This window comes from Pimephales promelas, chromosome 15 (assembly GCF_988280905.1).
Source record: "Pimephales promelas chromosome 15, fPimPro1.hap1.1, whole genome shotgun sequence".
Lineage (NCBI taxonomy): Eukaryota > Metazoa > Chordata > Actinopteri > Cypriniformes > Leuciscidae > Pimephales > Pimephales promelas.
The window spans coordinates 3,032,523-3,049,319 of record NC_142783.1 but is presented as its reverse complement, the minus strand read 5'-3'; the positions used below and the strand labels follow the sequence as shown (position 1 = coordinate 3,049,319).

The following is a 16,797-nucleotide window of genomic DNA, read 5'->3' as shown; positions in this document are numbered from 1 at the left end:
CGGGACGGAGGAAACGCCTCCACTCACACTCATTGTAGTAATATTTTTTGGAAAGCAGTTGTTTCTTATGTTCATCATAGACAGTTCAGGAACACAGGTGTTCTCAATCACAAGCGAACGACTGCATATGGTATAAATCCTTCTGTGGTCTTGAAAAACAAACTATAGAAGTGAAGTCTGGTTCAGCTTATTCTAGACAAGAACCACTCACATAGAGAGATGTCTGACATTTATAGAGGACATATCACGCTTTCTTTAGTGTCTGTAATGTTCCTGTTTGTGCATGAAAAAGCGCTTTGTCAGTGTTTCTGAACTCCTGTAGCGCCTCCATTGTAGTCTTGAGTTTCTTCAAACACGTCACAATATTCCTCATTATAATAATTCATACACAGAATAAAGGGGCGGGGCCTGGTTGAGTGAGTTAGTAGTGTGTTAAACTTGCGGTTATGGTAAGGGGCGGGACATTTCCCATACACACTCAAAGCGCTCGACCAATCACAACACACTGCTCCAGCCAACCAATCAGAGCACAGTGTGCTTTTCAGAAGGAGGGTCTTCATAGACACAGGAAATAAAGAGAGCATTACTGACAGACTGGGAAGAGTGGAGCTGCAACAATGGAGAATATGTGGAAAATAATTTGTTTTTGGAACATTCAAAAAGTAAATCAAGACTTAGCAAGTGCATGAAATGGTCTCTTTAAGTGAGGGATCTGTTACAGAAGAGGTAACAACCACCTGAATCTACATTACACAACCAAAACCAAAATCTGGTATTGCTTTGTGCAATTATCAAATCACTAAGGCTATAATTTAATTATATAAATATATGCGCTACACGTTTCAGAGTGAAGCGCAGTACCGTGTTCATTTACACATGAGCAGATCACAGAGTAAATTCTCGATTCAGAGTAAATCCTGTCATTTTTTTTTCTGTCTCAATTGTGCACAGGGTTATAATAGTTATTGACATGCAAAACCATAAAAAACCCTTTCATAACTTGAAATAAAATAAAATTCAGCTAATTGACAAGGCTTTTGTTTTCTCAAAAAGTGAAATAAAAAATAACTATATAGACAAAAATGACAAAAAAAATTCATTTAAACTTTAACAAAATATATAAAAATATTAATAACAACCATGAAGTATCTCAACACTTCTTAGATACTACTGATCGTGCAGTTCTAAATGAAAGTAAATAGCAATTATTAATAAATCTGATTTGAGGAATCATTCACGTCTGTGGCATGAAGGTGTGGGTGAAGTCTCCAGCCACAGTTTAATAATTACGGATCAAATCATATGCTCAAACACGAGCAGAGGGAAGTCTTTACCTGATAAGCAGATGAATGTGGTGTAGTCACCCTGGCCTCCTGTAGCCAAGAATGGGATCTTCTTCTTCGACCTCCTCTTCACCTGCACGGCTGCCAACATCCGCTCATCGTTCGGAAGAAAGACCGCCTTGTTGAGGGCCGATTTGCCACTCATTGTAGCCGATGGCACAGGCGGGGTGACAACAGGGCTCTCTTAACTCTGACGACAGAAAAAATGAGACACAGTTACAGTTTCTCAATATGAGTTTAAGCGATCTTGCATCCTTGTACAGAGAAAGTACCTGGATGTGTTCTTGATATCAAGGATGCATCGAGTGCAGAATTGAGAGAATCCCGAGCCCCTCTCCTTTATATAAACAGTCTATGCGACGGCACTGCAGCTGTGTCTGATAACACCAAAACACTACTGCACTACACACTCCAACACAACACACAGTCCAGCACAAACTTACTCCACATAAACAGAAAAAACAAAAATGTATCTGCTGAAGCTTGTCAGGCCAAACATGAATCGGATCGAGGACGAAAACACGGATCAACATCGGCAGAGCGTCTGAATTATGGAGAGACCTCCGCTATTTTTATTGTGATAAATTACGTATATAGATAAAGTTTTCAGATATAAAATATATTGGGGACAGGATTTGTCCTGAAGTCTAAGTGGTCGTAAAAAAATAGTCACACTCAGGACCTTCGGGTCAAAAATGACCCGCATAGGAAATGAATGGGAAATTGGCAAAAATGTGAAAATACTGAGTTTTTTTGAGCGTACAATCTACAAATCAGCAACGATCTTGAAAAAAAGGGGTGAATCTATAAAACATCAAGAGTGCAAAACAGACACATCCACACACACACAAACACACCTTTATCCTATTATATTTATAACACACCAAAAAATTCAGATTATACATGTGTTTGCATTTTTGCATGTTTGGCATCCATCTCATTTCAAAAATTGCTTTTATGAGGCCTAGGCTCGACTCCAAAATGAAATACAGCTTTAAAAAAAATACAAAATCATTTTTGTTTCTATTATATTCAATGGGGGAAAATTTGGTCATAATTATTGCATTAATACTAATTATAAATCTTTTTATTTTTGAAATTTTCTCAAAACACCAAAAAAGAAAAGAAAAAAAATATTATAAAAAACAAGTTAAAAAAAATTATGATTTTCTTTTTTAAATATGAATCCCGCCCTTTGGGTCAATTTTGACCCGAAGGTCCCGAATGTGACTCTGAAACGAAGAACCCCAGAGGGTTAAGTAAGGGATAATTTACATTCCAGCAGGTTTTATTGCAAAATAAAGCCTGACAGGGTGATTAAGACCCCGACGAGAAGAGGCAACAACCGACTGAACGTATTATTGGAGAATTAAGCAGGCAAACAAAAGCTGCATATTGCAACTGTTGTTGTTGCATTCATAATGTATGAACATAAAAGACATTATATATGACACCTGTTAATATCAACTTCATTTGAAACATAACTTGATAGCAGAAACATCATGATATTATAAAAACTTGGACCAAACTTAAATTCTGAATACGGACCTAATATTACAAAAAGTTAATGAGACCTTCAAGAACCAAACCCAGACCAACTCACACACTCCTGCAAAAGCCACAAACACACACACGTTCAGTCAGTCAGCAGTCATTGTGGACTGGCATATGGGAGGCTGCACCAAACTCATGATCCTTGTATAACAGAACAAAGACTCGTAGTTACAGTCACAATGCCTGAACAAAGGGCACAAAGCTCCTGTTAGCAAACAGCGGGCCTGGAGGCAATGGTTCTGTCATGAAAAGGTCAGTGCTGATGTTGTCTCGTTTGCACACTGTTGTCTCACCTAAATAAGGAACAAATGGCTTTTAGATATCCAATTTGTCGTTTTTCCACTTGATGTCAAACTGGCTTGGCTCTTTGCACACCCTCAAAACACATGCCCATTAAACTCTCTAGTGTCGAAGCATCACTCCTGTTTTTAAGAAAACATTCAAATGTTCTTCTGCACTCTTTTTAGGGGGATGCAGCCACATCTTTCAAAGCTGATTTACTATGACCTTAAAAACCTGTTAACATTTGCTGAAACAGCAGATGCAGTAAGATATCTGAAATGATTTAAATCTCCCCTTACTAGTCACTGAAATATGGAAGCTTGTTTCCACCACAGAATGAAAAATAAAAAAACGACTTTTTGTCTCACAATTCTGACTTTATTTCTCAGAATTCTGACTTCATATCTCACAATTATGAGATAAAAAGTCAGAATTGCGTAATATAAAGTTGCAATTGTGTGTTACAAAATCAGAAATGCATGATATAAAGTCAGAATTGATTTCGACTTTATATCAATCAATTCTGAATTTATATCAATCAATTCTGACTTTATATCATGCATTTCTGACTTTATAACACACAATTGCAACTTTATATCTCGCAATTCTGACTTTATAACACGCAATTGATATAGTCAGAATTGATTGATATAAAGTCAGAATTGCGTGTTATAAAGTCAGAATTGTGAGATATAAAGTTGCAATTGTCTGTTATAAAGTCAGAAATGCATGATATAAAGTCAGAATTGATTGATATTGTCCCAATCGAGTGTTATAAAGTCAGAAAAGCATGATATAAAGTCGAAATTCCAGGTTATGAAGTCAGAATTGCAAGATATAAAGTCAGAATTGTGAGATAAAAAGTCAGAATTGTGAGATATAAAGTCAGAATTGTGAGATAAAAAGTCAGAATTGTGAGATATAAAGTCAGAATTGTGAGATATAAAGTCAGAATTGATTGTGACTTTATATCAATCAATTCTGACTATATCAATTGCGTGTTATAAAGTCAGAATTGCGAGATATAAAGTTGCAATTGTGTGTTATAAAGTCAGAAATGCATGATATAAAGTCAGAATTGATTGATATAGTCGCAATCACGTGTTATAAAGTCAGAAATGCATGATATAAAGTCGAAATTCCAGGTTATGAAGTCAGAATTGCAAGATATAAAGTCAGAATTGTGAGATAAAAAGTCAGAATTGTGAGATATAAAGTCAGAATTGTGAGATATAAAGTCAGAATTGATTGTGACTTTTTATCAATCAATTCTGACAATATCAATTGCGTGTTATAAAGTCAGAATTGCGAGATATAAAGTTGCAATTGCGTGTTATAAAGTCAGAATTGATTAATATAGTCGCAATTGCATGATATAGTTGCATTTGCATGATATAAAGTCAGAATTGATTGATATAGTCGCAATCGTGTGTTATAAAGTCAGAAATGCATGATATAAAGTCGAAATTCCAGGTTATGAAGTCAGAATTGTGAGATAAAAACTATTCTAAAAGGAAAAAAAGTTAGTCTTTTTTCCCTTTCGAATTGGCCTGATAACTCGCAATTGCGAGTTTATATCTCACATTTCTGAAAAAAGATGTCAGAATTTCGAGATATAAACTCACAATTATGTGTTAGAAAGTCAGAATTGCGAGATGTAAACTCACAATTGTGAGAAAAAAAAGTCAGAATTGTGAGATAAAAAGTCTCAATTCTCTTTTTTTCAGAATTGTGACTTTATCTTGCAATTGCAACTTTATTTCTCAGAATTGCGACTTTATATCCAACAATTGCGACTTTCTCGCAATTGCGACTTTTATTTCTCACAATTCTGACTTCATATCTCGCAATTATTATTTTTTTATTCAGTGGCGGAAACAAGCTCCATACTGAAAGCCTTCTTTAGATAGTGGCAAACCCAGTCACAGTGGCAAACCAGCAACATATGGCACAGAGTCCTCTCTATTTCAGTTTCTTAAACAATTATTAAATAATTAAACTATAAAATTAACCAGTTGAAGACAAATATACACTGATGAGCCAAAAAATGATGACTGAAGCGAGTATCGCAGAGCATCTCCTAATAAGGTCATTTATTAAGGTCTGGTTAGATTAGATGGTCAGCAGACAATCGGTTCTCGTAATCAACGTGTTGGATGGAGGATAAATGGGCACGAATAAAGATCTTAGCGACTTCGACAAGGACCAAATTGTTATTTGAGTATCTCTGAAACGGCGAGGTGTGTGTGTTGATCCCGGTCTGCAGTGGTGACTCGTGGACGTAAATTACCGCAGAGCAGGTCCAGCCCTTCATGACACTGGTGTTCCTGGTGGATGTGGGAATAATCTCTCAGCAGGATAATGCACCGTAACACAGCACATATTGATCGGGAATGGATTGAGGAATATGATGAAGAGTTCAAGGTGTTTCCCAGGCCTCCAAACTCCCCAAATCTCAATCCAACCGAGCATCAGTGGGACGTACTGGACCTTAAAGTTCAATCCATAGCAAATGGGATTGGCAAAAAATCTCAAGCCGGGAATCGAACTCCGGTGGCCGGAGGTGCAGTTGCACCATGTCATTTATCACGTCTTGTTCTGCCCATGAGGCTTATGCCTTAGACACAATAACGTAAATATGTACTGTTAAATGTAATGTATTCCGGTGACCAAAGCTGAATTTCCAGCATCATTACCCCAGTCTTCAGTGTCACACGATCCTTCAGAAATCACTCTAATATGACGATTTGCTGCTTAAGAAACATTTATGATTGTTACTGTGGTATTACAAATTTATTAAATGTTTAATTAAGATTCCAAAATTAACTGAGAAAGCTTTTCTGTACATTTAAGATTAGGATGGTGAATATACATGAACAGCTGGATTTTTAATAAAGTCATCGGAGTTTAATTGTAACAAATGTATTGCTCATTGTTAGCTCATGTTAACTAATGAACCTTATTGTAAAGTGTTAGCCATTTTTACTGAATCAACTAAAATTGAAATGAATTGTTAGGAGGATAAAATGTCTTTAATTACTCATTACCGCGGTCTTATATCTAAGCTTCCATTTTTATGATTCAATTATTAGCTTTCCATCAATCCCCGGCCGTTTATAAATCCCTGAATCAGCCGAAAATCTAATAGACTAATAGATCATCTTTTTACTCGTTCAGAAACCACTTGGGCCTTTTCTCTGATTTTCAACATTTACCATATCAATTTTGTCAAGACAACATGCTAAATGGATGCTCGTATGATTTCTGCTATATTAAAATACACTTATGTTTTGCGGTGACACATTATACTTGTGAACTGAGAGGAATAAAACCCTTGGTTGCCGTTCACTTTCGAATGGTACATAAATACAAGGGCTGTCCATCTGCTGTGGTGATTCAGCAGCAAGTGAGAATTATTACCAAGAACCCAATAAACCCAAGAAACCTGATGTGGACTTCATTATATTTAGACCAGCGCTCCTGAAACAATCCCCTCATAAACCCTAAATCAGACCAGAGGCATCGAGTCGAGAGAGAGAAACAGAAAAAAGCCAACTCCAGCAGTTTAATCACACAGTAATGGAGTAGGATTGATGGCAAATACTGAGGAGCATTCATGTTGTTAACTTGGAAAACCATCACACTTTCTGTGTTCCCGGTCAAAACGGCCGGCCTTTTCAAAATCGCTTGTTATGCTTTATTACTACCAATTCTTGGATTTTTGTATTTCTTTTTTAAAACTGATTGATCTGAGCTTATGCATCTAATTTTTTAAGTGAAAAAAAAAAGCATTATTTGTGGATGAATTTGTCAATATTTAACTAATATGGGTACAAAATTGCACTGTTTATCACACTAGAGTGCTTTAATGTTTAACCCGGAAGTGTGTTTTGAAATGTGTTTATTTTGTACAAATGAGAAAGTCAAATTTCTTGTGGTGTTCCTGGAAAACAAATTACCAGCCTAAATATATATATATATATATATATATAAGCTTATAAATCTTGTTATGCTACATTATATATTGTTTTTACTATATTTCACAGTAAAATATAGTGTTACTGTGATGTGAAAAAATACTATATTTGCATTTTACCAATAATTTTATTTAACCAAACTTTATTTACAACCACTTAATTTAATTGACAGATGAAAGTGATTTTCACTGTATATATTTGATCATTATTGTCACACCAAGTGATTTTTTGCATCACAACAAAGGATTACAAATAAATAAAATAGGCCTATTTTTGCAATTTGAGGGATTACTTTTTGTAATGCAAGTTGTCTGTAAAAATGTTGTAAAATCTTTTTTTTGTTGTAAATCTATAAGGAGTGTTATTTCAAAACATGTCCTCAGATTTTCATTTTGGATGCACATCTACAGCCTGTATTAAATGTGGTTTGTGTTACGCTGGTTAAGTGGCACATGACAGTCTTAAAGGAGTAGTTCACTTTAAAAAAAAACAACTTTTGCTAATAATTTACTCACCCCCATGTCATCCAAGATGTCCACGTCTTCCTTTCTTCAGTCGAAAAGAAATTAAGGTTTTTGATGAAAACATTCCAGGATTTTTCTCCATATAATGGACTTCAATGGGGACCAAACGGTTCAAGGTCCAAATGAGAGTTTCAGTGCAAACTGTTCAAAGGCCTTTAAACGATTCCTGACGATGAATAAGGGTCTTATCAAGCGAAACGAACGCTCATTTAATAAATAAATAACAAAGTTTATAAAACAGTTGATTAAATATAAAACTATAAATATAAAAAAAAATTAAATTTAAAAAATGTAAAAATTTAAAATGTAAAAAAAAATATAAATTTATAAAACCTTGATTCTGATTGGTCAAGAGCTGTGCTTTATTCACGCTAAAACACGGCTATAACCGCTTCACCCAACGGCTCTACTGATCGCTGCGCAACACTGCGGTTCTATGTTGTTTTTATTTGAGCTTTCATGCATTTTAAACATTGGAACATTGTTGCTGTTCACACTCAGGGACTATTTTTTCTAGCGGAAGGAAGGCTTTTAGTGATTTTACTTCAAGAAAGTTGCACTAATACATTGTTTTTTACTTTAATATTGTGTGGCAACCGTTTTATAAAAGCAATAAGGTACTAAAGGCAAGTGCTGTATTGTGAATAAGTAACGGCTGAAGGGGTTACTCCGCTTCGCGCCGTGCCTAACAACGCCCTTCAGCTGTTACTTATTCACGATACAGCACAGCCTCTCGTACCTTATTGCTTACTTAAGTTTTATAAGCTCAAATGCTCGCCTTGCTCTGTTCTCTTCTGAAAGAACGACGTGGACATCTTGGATGACATGGGGGAGAATAAATTATCAGCAATTTTTTTTAAAAGTGAACTACTCCTTTAAATCTTATAGCAGTGTGAACTCAGATGTACGTTTTCCATTGCTGATGCCAGTGTAGAGCGAACACAAAGTTCCTTGTGGGAACGCAAAATATTTACATATTTTTCCTCCCATCTCATATTTTTTTCCAGCATCATGACCCTTCAGGAGCGCTGTACTATAAAGTCAGCAAATGATGAATTCCTTCCACAAGCAAATTAGTCCAATATCAGGGTTTAGTGGGAAACACTCGGCTGGTCATTTGAGGCCACTGTGAAGCTGCTTTAAAACAATCAGTATTGTAGATTAAGCGCTATATAAATAAAGGAGACTTGAGGCTTCAGTGACTTGAAACATATTTTTCAATATAATTATACAATATTATTATTTTTTCAAAAGCACTATTTAAAACATGGGTAGCTACATTTAAATGAACAATAGATCAAATATGTAATTATAATTCAAGGTGTTTGGTCTAATGTTTTTGTTAAACGTGTCCGGCAAACAATGTTTGTTTTTATCCCGTGATGATGAAGCAAAACCGCTGACGTGAAAACGAGAAGCTTTCATCATGAAACACATGCTGAACTGACCAGATTTTCACTAGTCACAGTTTTTAAAATGATTTCTCAGCAAATAATCAATCCTTCTGTAGTTTATCTAAAAAACAAACAGTAGCGATGTTTCCGATCAATACAACTTTCTGTAATAGTAAAATCAGCGTGGATTCGTCTCGTAAAAGCTGAAGAATCACAAAAGAAACCGAAAGAGCGTCGCCTGAGGGGTTTGTCGCCAGACACACAAGAGACATATTTGTTAGTTTCAGAAAGATGTTATTGAGCGTTTTTTTCTGTCACACAAGATCCGTGACTCGCGTTCGGTCACAGTAAACAGGCAAAACTTAAAAAAAATAAGACTACAAGAGCTTTATAGCATCTTTATATGTATAAGTGTCCCTCTTCTCTCACTATTAATCATCATGTGGTGTTTTCTTACCTTTCACTGCGAGTTCAGCTTTACTCTCGCGCGCCCCGGCTACGCTGCTTTTCCCATCTGGAAACGTGCAAAGTTTGAGCGCGCGCTTCTCCAGTCACACACTGTGTCTGCAGCGATTAGTGCTCGTCTAGTGTTTACTCTGTAGTGCTGTGTGTGTGTGTGTGTGTGTGTGTGTGTGTGTGTGTGTGTGTGTGTGTGTGTGCCTCGACAGCACAACCCGCAGCTGGAGAGGGGGTAAAATCTTTCCGTGGCAGGGACAGCTGCAGTAGCGGGTCTAGGCACGGGCGAACCGGGCAGTCGCCCGGGGCGGCATTTCTTTATGTCACATGGGGGGCGGCACGAGCAGTTAAAAAATACTCTGTGCCGCGAAGTTTTTCTATTTTCTATCATTTCGATTCAATTATTGGCAACAGTGGCGGTTCTACTTTGAATTACACCCAGGGCGAGACCCCCTTCAAAAAAAAAATTATATTATATAAGCATATTATAGGCTACTGTAAAAACTCATAATTAAAGTTGATTTTAGTTGATCATTTTGAAAAGTATTAGATAATATGGTGACCAAAATCTTGTTCAAAAAGCCTAATACACAGTGAAATCAATTCACCAAGTTAATAACATAAAGATTTCTTTTAAAGGAGTGTCTTTCATCTTACCTACTAAACTTAAAAAAAGGTTAACACAAAAAAAGGTTTTATAAACCACATATTTTAGCATTTGAATCATCTCTACAAAAAGAATGACTCAATAAAGATACATTACTGACATTTATAATGCACAGTAGCTTATCTTTTATTATTAATAGTAAAATTCGTACCGATTTTCCCATGGCTGTCGTTGCTATAGAACCATGCACTCATTACACTCTCCACAACGACAAAGGATCGAGTTTTAGTAGCTTATGTATTTCCACCACAGAAAAACGCTTGCTGTAGCTTTGCTAAAAGATTTATTTACGGAGAAGAGAAAAAAACACCCAAGTCAGTGTTTGGGTGCACGTGCACTCCCATACTGAAAAGTTTATGAGCGCGCTTCCCGTGAGCGCATAATGAGCGCGCTTCCCGTGCGCCTATTTGAAACATAGAGGATTTGAAATAACGACCTCGAGCGCGCAAAAGACGCGATACGTGAACTAATCAGGAGATCCCCTTGACATCGCTTCTGCGCACGGCACCTTCTCAGGAAGCAGGGCGCCATTGCCAATCAGTAGCGGTTCTAGGCACGGGCGAACCGGGCAGTCGCCCGGGGCGGCATTTCTTTATGTCACATGGGGGGCGGCACGAGCAGTTAAAAAATACTCTGTGCCGCGAAGTTTTTCTATTTTCTATCATTTCGATTCAATTATTGGCAATGGCGCCCTGCTTCCTGAGAAGGTGCCGTGCGCAGAAGCGATGTCAAGGGGATCTCCTGATTAGTTCACGTATCGCGTCTTTTGCGCGCTCGAGGTCGTTATTTCAAATCCTCTATGTTTCAAATAGGCGCACGGGAAGCGCGCTCATTATGCGCTCACGGGAAGCGCGCTCATAAACTTTTCAGTATGGGAGTGCACGTGCACCCAAACACTGACTTGGGTGTTTTTTTCTCTTCTCCGTAAATAAATCTTTTAGCAAAGCTACAGCAAGCGTTTTTCTGTGGTGGAAATACATAAGCTACTAAAACTCGATCCTTTGTCGTTGTGGAGAGTGTAATGAGTGCATGGTTCTATAGCAACGACAGCCATGGGAAAATCGGTGCGAATTTTACTATTAATAATAAAAGATAAGCTACTGTGCATTATAAATGTCAGTAATGTATCTTTATTGAGTCATTCTTTTTGTAGAGATGATTCAAATGCTAAAATATGTGGTTTATAAAACCTTTTTTTGTGTTAACCTTTTTTTTAAGTTTAGTATGTAAGATGAAAGACACTCCTTTAAAAGAAATCTTTATGTTATTAACTTGGTGAATTGATTTCACTGTGTATTAGGCTTTTTGAACAAGATTTTGGTCACCATATTATCTAATACTTTTCAAAATGATCAACTAAAATCAACTTTAATTATGAGTTTTTACAGTAGCCTATAATATGCTTATATAATATAATTTTTTTTTTTTGAAGGGGGTCTCGCCCTGGGTGTAATTCAAAGTAGAACCGCCACTGTGCTTCAGTGTTTGACCGCGTGGACATGTGCATACGTGAATGACGCGGTGAGCGCGCGCGCGCGACACTGTACCTGCTATGGTTCACTTCCTTAACTCCTTAATTTCCTCATTCTGGCTTTATATTATACAACTATCCTGGAGCTTTTCACAAATACAAACAGTTTTAAACAGTAAATAAAGTTCTGGCGTTTGGAGAGAGAACTCAGCGATCAGTCTTTATTTCCAGAATACTACAAATCGGAGTTCATCATTTTGTCCATATTTTGATAAATTCATTTTTTGTTGTTGTTTTTTACTCCGTATGTTACTGACACGTTTTGAAGTTGAAGTTTTTGAAGTTACCATATGGTTCAGTGGTAATGTTTTATTTAAACTAAATGCATAAATGTGTTATTTGTCTGATATAGTGTATCAATAAACATGTTGACATCATTGCACACTATTAGCCTAGAAATAAAAAGAAATGAGAAAAGACCCTTGTTTATTAACAGCTTAATTTAAATTAATATTTAACAAACAGATATAAATGCTGAGTTTAATTCATAGCCTAAATGTGGCTGATGTGATACTGATAAAACATGTGTTGACATTACATTTGCATAAGCGTTAACATGATATTGATCAAAAATTAACTCATAATATGATAAAAACGTGACACATATGCAACAACAAATAGGCAAACAAAACATAAAATTAATATGTGTAACTGTACTGTACAAGTGCCCATATTATGCTATTTTAAACAATCCTATTATGTTTTGGATTGTCCAACACCGATGAAGGATTCAGTCTCTCTGATTGGTCAGATGGCCCAGTCTGTTGTGATTGGTCTACTCTGCTCTGATTGGTCAGATGGCCCAGTCTACTCTGCTCTGATTGGTCTGATGGCCCAGTCTGTTGATTGGTCGACCGCTTGCAGCATGTGTCAAAATAGTAAATACCATTAGCATACCTGAATTTCCCCTCTTCCTCAGCCCATGATGATTCCTGCAGTGACAGATAAAACCAATCCTGTCACAGCAATGAACAACCTTATAATGCAGAAATGAGAATTTTCAGGTCAAAGGTCATACACCTTTGATGATTTCATACCTATCGGTGTCATTTTGCATCAGTCAAACTTACTCGATCATTTAAAGAAACAGTGTACCTCTAATTCAAGATTAAAGTGCATTGTATTTTTGTTACTACTATGTGGAAACCTGTTGTCCAACCTGTTGTCCAACCTGTTCGCACATTCTTCTCTTGTACATTTCTGCCCACCTAAATATTTATTAGTAGGCCTACATACATATCTATATTTATCCACATTTCTTGTGTGTATTCTGATAATAATTGCGTTTTCCATGTAGTGGACCTGTTTTTACAGTTCACCGCTGGTTATATATTCTCTGCATAACTGTGTGTGATGAATAAAAATCTTGATCTTAAGCAGCCAGTAGTTCAAAACATTTAATCTGGATCAAAATGATTTGGATTTGGAAATCCCATTTTTTCCTATCCAGGATCAGGTAATCCATCTTACTTTTATGCCGGTTTTTCAAAGCAACATTGGACTGGATCACCCTGATCCAGATACACAGTTTTCAAGATTACCAGTGCTCTAAATGGGACAACATATCACAATGTGGGCTACCAGTAAATAACAGGTAGAAGAGCCAACATGGGGTCACTGTAAGTGTTTTTTATTTTGAGACAAAATACAAATGGGGCCAAGATAATTTTTATTTTATTTTTCTGAATAGCTTAATTGTTAGCCTATGTCTACTTTATCGCTGTTACAATGGTTGCACAAGTCAAGTGCAAAATATAAATAAAAGTATATACACTAAATGATACAAATGTATTATTTGACCAATTTTAAAGTTTTACTACATTTTCTTTCTGAAATCCACCTTGAAATCCCACCCCCTGTTGGGATCAGGATAATCCTGTTTTTTTTTTTAATCAAAGTTATCCAAATCCCACTGACAAGTTTTGAACAACACAAACTGAAGGTTTGATCCAGATTAAAACTACACTGTTAGCAATTGATGTAATTTTTACAGGAAATTTTACAACAATGTATATTTTGCGTTTTACCTGTAAAAGGCAATGCACCATGGGAAATTAATGGACAGTCCTGTATTATTATTGTAACACTGTATTCACGGAGTTTTACAATGGTTTTACAGCCACCGCGTTGCATGGGATCTTCGCGGTCTGAATTTTGAATTTTTAGACGGTTAGTTCTAAACGTACTTTCTGGGAGTAAGCCGTCATTCAAGAAGACGGAAAAGAAGCAATTCTGGGACGAAGGTAGTTATCTTCACGTTATGTAATTTACTGTTACCGTTACACATGTATTTTTATAGCGTAAATAAAACGTTATTAGTTCTCGTTATCTGAGTGGATGGTGACGGTTTCGTCTGCTTTGATTAGATAACATTTATTCTTCCATCAGTCCATTGAAATCGGGTACGTAACGTTACTGGTAATTGCTAACATTTGCAACCTTGTTCTTCACAAATTGATGCTATTTTAATCTGCCTGAAGTAACGTTAACGTCATATGGTTCTTTCACTGTTTGGATGGATTGGCTAGCTAGCTCGAATCTCATTTAGGGCTGTCAAAGAATATTCTAAATTCGAATATATATTCAAAAAGTTTTAAAAACTGAAAATGAATATTCGAATGTGGAAAAACACCCCCGCGGTAGCGCGGCTGTCTGCTTTCCGACTGGGCGCGGCGCGCTGTTGCCTGGTATAACCCAATGGCGCCACCAGGGGGTGGCCAGGGGTGGCCATGGCCACCCCTGGCCGACTCCTGGCCACCCCATTGGCCACCCCCAATGGCCAGTATTAATTTTTGTAGTATCAGTTATGCATTTTATAAATAAGTCAAAAATATTCTTAAGTAAAAGAAGACGGGGAATTATGTGTCGTGACGTGCTTTTTAAGTGCCAAATGGTACACTGTTACAGCAGCTAGGTGTGTTTTTGCCACGTTTGGACAGGCAGGGATGCAAACTGCGCGCTTTTCGGCGCCTCCCGTTTTTTCACGTCAGTTTGGGTGACAAAGTCATCTGAAGTCATTCCATAGCTTAATGTGAGGGACAGAAGTATGCTTACATCATTAAAGTATAAACTCGTTTTCCCTCCTCTGCGACTGTCATCATTCTCCATTCATATTCAAACAGCACGCGCGCCTCTTGGATGCACGGTAAAACTCTCTCCAATATGATATATTGACATTATAAATGCATGATCTGTAGATAAAAGTCTGTATATTCGCATAAAATTACTTTATTTTCTTGGAGTTTGTTGCTGTTTTTAAACGACTCACTACCGTGTTCTGTTAGATCACACATACATATCACAAGGATTATGAATCGGCATCAAACGCACAATAACTGTGAAACAAAGGAACAAATCGCACTTGGATTTGTGCGCTCAACATTTCTTCGATTTGTGACATGAGCTTTTAAATGCGCACTTATGAAGCGCAGTACTGCTGCACATTTTGACTCCATGTTGCTTAGAGCACATCATTCTGCACCCGCGATGCGCATACACGCTGTGTGCTCTCTGTTTTTCATGTAACTTAATCATAGGTTTGCGCACTGAAATATTATTAAAAGCCAATATATTTTGTTATACCTAGCCTGCTCAATACATTTTAAATAAGCATAATTTAATTGTATATAATTTATTTGTAGTTTAGGCTATGCACTTCTGAATTCTTGACATTAATATATAAATATAAAATTGTGACATGATTGCCTGATTGAATTTTAAAAGAGAACTAATAGTAATTTGTTTTTATTAACATATTTAGATTTTATAAAATTACTGTGCAGATTTTTTCAAGAATTACTTTTTGCTGCTGATGTATACACTCATTAAGTGTATTAAAAATTCATAATACATTTATGTAATATTTAAAGGTGTTAACTGTAATCTTACACTGCTAACTAATAACTTAAAACTGATTAAATTCATCACAATTATGTAAGTATCTGGAAATTTGCTGTGGGGCAAGGACCCTTATATATCATATAATATATATCATTATGTACGATGTAATATATATTAGTTGGGCCCTACTAATATCATTAGTAACATTAAATATTACACAATAAACCAAAGTATATCAGTAGGAGTTTCCTTAAGTCTTTCTGATTTCTTTTTCTACAGGCTGGTTTATTACAACAGTAGAAAACAATTCTGAAATTATGGTTTATACTGTAGTTTTGGTGTGCCACCCCAAGATTTTAACTGGCCCCATCTGGCCACCCCTACGAAAAATTTCTGGAGGCGCCACTGGTATAACCATAGACTGGGTATAACTTAGACAGTTATTGCATGATAGGTTTGATTAAGTTAGTTACAACAGTTTCATGCACTGCAGGCTTCCACTGGTTTGGTTATTTACTGTTTCATGCCAAGAAAAAGTTACAAGCTCGCTCGGAGCGTTCAATATCGTTTCTCTATACTGCAAAACTTGAATTAATGTTAATAATATTTATTTCAATCACCGAATGAAGCCAGCTAACGTTATGGGACAAGCGTCGCGACCTTAAATTGCTTGCACAAAACTCTTGATCAGCACACAACATTTATTTATTGCTGTTGTTTGTTAAAACCGTTATGCAGAGAGTGATGAGGGTGAACACGAGAGAAAAAGAGTGAGTGCGAGCGAGCGAGCGAGGTCTGCTCTGTGGTCTGTTGATTTACTTATTTTTGTGGTAATATGTTGTCAAATAGGTTTGAACTTAAATAAACTACCTATACAAGTAGCTATGGCTCTTTGTATGTATTTGTCCTGTTATTGACGTAAAGCACGTCATGGGCCTGTTCTCGCATTTCAGTGAGCTGACCGAATTCCTATCCTGGAGAAGCTGTCAGATGCCGTAGACAACAGGAGTCAGAACATCATAGTACTTCCAACAGCAGAAGACACCAGGAGTGGGGAAGGTTCTGGATGCTTATGTCTGATGTGAGTACAACTTGCAGTGCACAAATAAATTAACCATTCCCTCACTCCCATCTCTGTCCTGTTATTTTGTAATTGTTAAAGGGATATTTCACTTTAAAATTAATTTTTGATATGTTTTAGCTTACCTCAAGGGCATCCGAGATGTCTT

General features: G+C 36.6%; 1 protein-coding gene across 2 annotated transcripts in view; it reads right to left on the bottom strand.

Moving 5' to 3' along the window:
- Window positions 1-9,790, bottom strand: part of stxbp6 (syntaxin binding protein 6 (amisyn)) — a 43,157-nt gene extending 33,367 nt beyond the window's left edge. Inside the window, exons 1-2 of one of the 2 annotated variants that reach the window (XM_039671369.2) lie at window positions 9,532-9,790; window positions 1,335-1,533 (exon numbers count right to left, since the gene is read on the bottom strand). In XM_039671369.2, coding sequence (XP_039527303.1) covers window positions 1,335-1,488 — 154 coding nt within the window. In that variant the 5' untranslated portion in view covers window positions 1,489-1,533; window positions 9,532-9,790. Of the gene's footprint in view, window positions 1-1,334; window positions 1,534-1,615; window positions 1,636-9,531 lie in introns of those variants that run through there. The other variant, XM_089120029.1, reaches the window with a different exon arrangement.
- Window positions 9,791-16,797: the final 7,007 nt, after the last annotated feature.